At 41.0% G+C, this 6,113-nt stretch overlaps 1 protein-coding gene across 1 annotated transcript in view; it reads left to right on the top strand.

Moving 5' to 3' along the window:
• Positions 1–3,599: 3,599 nt before the first annotated feature.
• Positions 3,600–6,113, top strand: part of LOC124022089 (glucagon receptor-like) — a gene marked incomplete at its 3' end in the record, with an annotated part of 18,143 nt that continues 15,629 nt past the window's right edge. The window contains exons 1-2 of the mRNA XM_046337134.1: positions 3,600–3,650; positions 5,093–5,222. Of these exons, the coding sequence (XP_046193090.1) occupies positions 3,600–3,650; positions 5,093–5,222 (181 nt within the window). The remainder of the gene's footprint in view (positions 3,651–5,092; positions 5,223–6,113) is intronic.

Genomic DNA, 6,113 nt, shown 5'->3' with positions numbered 1-6,113 from the left:
ATGTCACCCTACTGTCTTATAGGATACCTCCTCATGTGGGCTTTATTGGCAGGGGAAACATGTGTTAACATTGCCAAAGCAAGTGAGGTAGATAATATACAAAAGTGAAATAAACAATAAAAATGAACAGTAAACATTACACATACAGAAGTTTCAAAACAATAAAGACATTACAGATGTTATATTATATATATATATATACAGTGTTGTAACAATGTACAAATAGTTAAAGTACACAACGGAAAATAAATAAACATAAATATGGGTTGTATTTACAATGGTGTTTGTTCTTCACTGGTTGCCCTTTTCTTGTGGCAACAGGTCACAAATCTTGCTGCTGTGATGGAACACTGTGGTATTTCACTCAATAGATATGGGAGTTTATCAAAATTGGATTTGTTTTTGAATTCTTTGTGGATCTGTGTAATCTGAGGGAAATATGTGTCTCTAACATGGTCATACATTTGGCAGAAGGTTAGGAAGTGCAGCTCAGTTTCCACCTCATTTTGTGGGCAGTGTGCACATAGCCTGTCTTCTCTTGAGAGCCATGTCTGCCTACAGCGGCCTTTCTCAATAGCAAGGCTATGCTCACTGAGTCTGTACATAGTCAAAGCTTTCCTTAAGTTTGGGTCAGTCACAGTGGTCAGGTATTCTGCCACTGTGTACCCTCTGTTTAGGGCCAAATGACATTCTGGTTTGCTCTGTTTTTTTTTTTGTTAATTCTTTCCAATGTGTCAAGTAATTATCTTTTTTTTTCTCATGATTTGGTTGGGTCTAATTCTGCTGCTGTCCTGGGGCTCTGTGGAATGTGTTTGTGTTTGTGAACAGAGCCCCAGGACCGGCTTGCTTAGGGGACTCTTCTCCAGGTTCATCTCTCTGTAGGTGATGGCTTTGTTATGGAAGGGTTGGGAATCGCTTCCTTTTAGGTGGTTATAGAATTTAACAGCTCTTTTCTTGATTTCGATAATTAACAGGTATCGGCCTAATTCTGCTCTGCATGTATTATTTGGTGTTCTACGTTGTACACAGAGGATATGTTTGCACAATTCTGCGTGCAGAGTCTCAATTTGGTGTTTGTCCCATTTTGTGAATTCTTGGTTGGTGAGCGGACCCCAGACCTCACAACCATAAAGGGCAATGGGCTCTATAACTGATTCAAGTATTTTTAGCCAGATCCTAATTGGTATGTTGAATTTTATGTTCCTTTTGATGGCATAGAATGCCCTTCTTGCCTTGTCTCTCAGATCGTTCACAGCTTTGTGGAAGTTACCTGTGGCGCTGATGTTTAGGCCAAGGTATGTATCGTTTTTTTCTGTGCTCTAGGACAACTGTGTCTAGATGGAATTTGTATTTGTTGTCCAGGTGACTGGAACTTTTTTGGATCACCATTATTTTGGTCTTACTGACATTTACTGTCAGGGCCCAGGTCTGACAGAATCTGTGCAGAAGATCTAGGTGCTGCTGTAGGCCCTCCTTGGTTGGTGACAGAAGCACCAGATTATCAGCAAACAGTAGACATTTGACTTTGGATTCTAGTAGGGTGAGGCCGGGTGCTGCAGACTGTTCTAGTGCCTGCGCCAATTCGTTGATATATATGTTGAAGAGGGTGGTGCTTAAGCTGCATCCCTGTCTCACCCCACGGCCCTGTGAGAAGACATGTGTGTGTTTGTTGCCTATTTTAACAGCACACTTGTTGTTTGTGTACATTGATTTTATAATGTTGTATGTTTTACCCCCAACACCACTTTTCATCAATTTGTATAGCAGACCCTCATGCCAAAATGAGTCCAAGGCTTGTTTGAAATCAACAAAGCATCAGAAGACTTTGTTTTGGTTTCTTTGTATGTCAATTAGGGTGTGCATGGTGAATACGTGGTCTGTTGTACGGTAATTGAGTAAAAACCCAATGTGACATTTATCTCTCTCTCACTTCCTCTCTGTGTTTGTGTGTGTGTTCACGTGTGTGTGTGTGTGTGTGTGTGTGTGTGTGTGTGTGTGTGTGTGTGTGTGTGTGTGTGTGTGTGTGTGTGTGTGTGTGTGTGTGTGTGTGTGTGTGTGTGTGTGTGTGTGTGTGTGTGTGTGTGTGTGTGTGTGTGTGTGTTTGTAGCCTGTAGGGTAGACCAGGCTGGGCCCCTGATGAGTTGAGTCCCCTCCCCCACCCCTCCTCTCCCAGCGTAGCCAGGTGGGATGTTCCAGATGTGTGTCCTCTTATCTCTGCTCACCCTCTCTGGCTACACCCAGGTAAGACTCTCTCTCTCTCTCTCTCTCTCTCTCTCTCTCTCTCTCTCTCTCTCTCTCTCTCTCTCTCTCTCTCTCTCTCTCTCTCTCTCTCTCTCTCTCCCTCTTACACACACACTCACACACACATGTCTAGACTGAGCCTCAGAGTTAGTAATTGCTAACCTTGGTTCCTTATCAAAGCTCAGACAGCAGTTTGGGTATTGTTTATGTTTTACCATTAAGAGTCACCAGACCACCTGAATACAGACGTCCTTTATCTCTCTGGCTTTAACCACAACACATTACATCTTCTGCAACACACACAGACAGGTGTACAATTTGATCACACAGACAGGTGTACGGTCTTAATTTCATCACTCTGTTGATGGTGAGAATGTTCCTACGCTGCAGGATTTACATAAATTCATTTAAAACCTGCACTAACACACCATTGTGATACAGCCTGAATCAGCCTAGTCACTGGTCCAGGATCAGCCTAGTCACTGGTCCAGGATCAGCCTAGTCACTGGTCCAGGATCAGCCTAGTCACCGGTCCAAGATCAGCCTAGTCACTGGTCCAGGATCAGCCTAGTCACTGGTCCAGGATCAGCCTAGTCACCGGTCCAGGATCAGCCTAGTCACTGGTCCAGGATCAGCCTAGTCACTGGTCCAAGGATCAGCCTCGTCACTGGTCCAGGATCAGCCTAGTCACTGGTCCAGGATCAGCCTAGTCACTGGTCCAAGATTAGCCTAGTCACTGGTCCAGGATCAGCCTAGTCACTGGTCCAGGATCAGCCTAGTCACTGGTCCAAGATTAGCCTGTCACTGGTCCAGGATCAGCCTAGTCACTGATCCAGGATCAGCCTAGTCACCGGTCCAGGATCAGCCTAGTCACTGATCCAGGATCAGCCTTAACTGGTCCAGGATCAGCCTAAATAACTGATCCAGGATCAGCCTAGTAACTGGTCCAGGATCAGCCTAGTCACTGGTCCAGGATCAGCCTAGTCACTGGTCAGGATCAGCCTAGTCACTGGTCCAGGATCAGCCTAGTCACCGGTCCAGGATCAGCCTAGTCACTGGTCCAGGATCAGCCTAGTCACTGGTCCAGGATCAGCCTAGTCACTGGTCCAGGATCAGCCTAGTCACTGGTCCAGGATCAGCTACACTGGTCCAGGATCAGTCACTGGTCCAGGATCAGCCTAGTCACCGGTCCAGGATCAGCCTAGTCACACACACAGGATCAGCCTAGTCACTGGTCCAGGATCAGCCTAGTCACCGGTCCAGGATCAGCCTCACACTTTAGTTTGAGGAGCACTACAGTCCCTGTTCTCCTTTTGAATCCAGGTCTCCTCAGCTAAATCTCACATCCTGATGGAACAATGGACGGCTACAAGAGCCAGTGTTCTCAGAGCATCCAACGCCTCATCCTGGTTTGACCTCACGGGATGTTGTTGTAGCTGTCATTGTAATTAAGAATTTGTCCTTAAGACTTGACTTGTTATATAAAGGTTTAATTAATAAATATATATTTACAAAAGCTGTGTACATTTGTTACAACACTTACACACACACATACATTTAGTTAGAGGGAGGTTCATCAGTGTGTTATATCTGTTCTCCTTTTGTATATTGGTGTGTTATAGGTCTCCTCAGCTATATCTCTGTGCTCCTGATGGAACAATGGTTATAGCTGTGTTAAGAGCCAGTGTTCTCAGAGCATGTTACGCCTCCTGCCACAGTGTCAGTCTCATATTGTGATGTTGTTGTATTGCTGTGTTATATTGGTGTGTTATATCGGTGTGTTATATTGGTGTGTTATATTGGTGTGTTATATCTGTGTTATATAGCTGTGTTATATCGGTGTGTTATATTGGTGTGTTATATTGGTGTGTTATATCTGTGTTATATAGCTGTGTTATATCGGTGTGTTTATTGGTGTGTTATATCGGTGTGTTATATCAGTGTGTTATATGGTGTGTTATATCAGTGTGTTATATTGGTGTGTTATATCGGTGTGTTATATTGGTGTGTTATAGCTGTGTTATATTGGTGTGTTATAGTTGTGTTGTATTGGTGTGTTATATTGGTGTGTTATAGCTGTGTTATATTGGTGTGTTATAGTTGTGTTGTATTGGTGTGTTATATTGGTGTGTTATAGTTGTGTTGTATTGGTGTGTTATATGGTGTGTTATATCGGTGTGTTATATTGGTGTGTTATATTGGTGTGTTATAGTTGTGTTATATTGGTGTGTTATATCGGTGTGTTGTATAGGTGTGTTATAGCTGTGTTGTATTGGTGTGTTATATGGTGTGTTATATCGGTGTGTTATATTGGTGTGTTATAGTTGTGTTGTATTGGTGTGTTATAGTTGTGTTGTATTGGTGTGTTATATCAGTGTGTTATATCGGTGTGTTATATCGGTGTGTTATATTGGTGTGTTGTATTGGTGTGTTATATGGTGTGTTATAGTTGTGTTGTATTGGTGTGTTATATCGGTGTGTTATATTGGTGTGTTATATTGGTGTGTTATAGTTGTGTTGTATTGGTGTGTTATATGGTGTGTTATATCGGTGTGTTATATCGGTGTGTTATATCGGTGTGTTATAGTTGTGTTGTATTGGTGTGTTATATTGGTGTGTTATATCGGTGTGTTATATCGGTGTGTTGTATAGGTGTGTTATAGCTGTGTGTTATTGGTGTGTTATATGGTGTGTTATATTGGTGTGTTATATTGGTGTGTTATAGTTGTGTTGTATTGGTGTGTTATATTGGTGTGTTATAGTTGTGTTACATTGGTGTGTTATAGCTGTGTTTAACAGGTGAAGTACAGGAATGTTTGACCTTTGGTATTTGACCTTTGTTGTTTGACCTTTGGTGTTTGACCCCTCCACAGGACTGGTGTGTAACAGGACGTTTGACCAGTATGCCTGCTGGCCAGATGGACTTCCTGGAACAACAGTCAATGTTTCCTGTCCATGGTACCTGCCCTGGTACCGCAAAGGTGTGTGCGTGTGTTTGTGTGTGTGTGTGCGTGCGTGCGTGTGTGTGTGTGTGTGTGTGTGTGTGTGTGTGTGTGTGTGTGTGTGTGTGTGTGTGTGTGTGTGTGTGTGTGTGTGTGTGTGTGTGTGTGTGTGTGTGTGTGTGTGTGTGTGTGTGTGTGTGTGTGTGTTATTGTATAGTACATTATTGTAGTGGTGTTATTGTTTAGTACATTATTGTAGTGGTGTTATCGTATAGTATATTATTGTAGTGGTGTTATTTTACAATATGTTATTGTAGTGGTGTTATTTTACAGTATATTATTGTAGTGGTGTTATTTTACATTATGTTATTGTAGTGGTGTTATTTTACAGTATATTATTGTAGTGGTGTTATTGTATAGTATATTATTGTAGTGGTGTTATTTTACAGTATATTATTGTAGTGATGTTATTGTTTAGTATATTATTGTAGTGGTGTTATTTTACAGTATATTATTGTAGTGGTGTTATTGTTTAGTATATTATCCTAGTGGTGATATTGTTTAGTATATTATTGTAGTGGTGTTATTGTTTAGTATATTATTGTATTGGTGTTATTGTTTAGTATATTATTGTAGTGGTGTTATTGTTTAGTATATTATTGTAGTGGTGTTATTGTTTAGTATATTATTGTAGTGGTGTTATTGTATAGTATATTATTGTAGTGGTGTTATTGTTATTGTTTAGTATATTATTGTAGTGGTGTTATTGTTTAGTATATTTATTGTAGTGGTGTTATTGTTTAGTATATTATTGTAGTGGTGTTATTGTATAGTACATTATTGTAGCGGTGTTATTGTTTAGTATATTATTGTAGTGGTGTTATTGTTTAGTATATTATTGTAGTGGTGTTATTGTAGTGGTGTTATTGT

The sequence above is a fragment of the Oncorhynchus gorbuscha genome, unplaced genomic scaffold (assembly GCF_021184085.1).
Source record: "Oncorhynchus gorbuscha isolate QuinsamMale2020 ecotype Even-year unplaced genomic scaffold, OgorEven_v1.0 Un_scaffold_1288, whole genome shotgun sequence".
In the NCBI taxonomy this organism is placed as follows: Eukaryota; Metazoa; Chordata; class Actinopteri; order Salmoniformes; family Salmonidae; genus Oncorhynchus; species Oncorhynchus gorbuscha.
The sequence above is the reverse complement of the archived record's forward strand: the minus strand, read 5'-3'. Positions and strand labels throughout refer to the sequence as shown.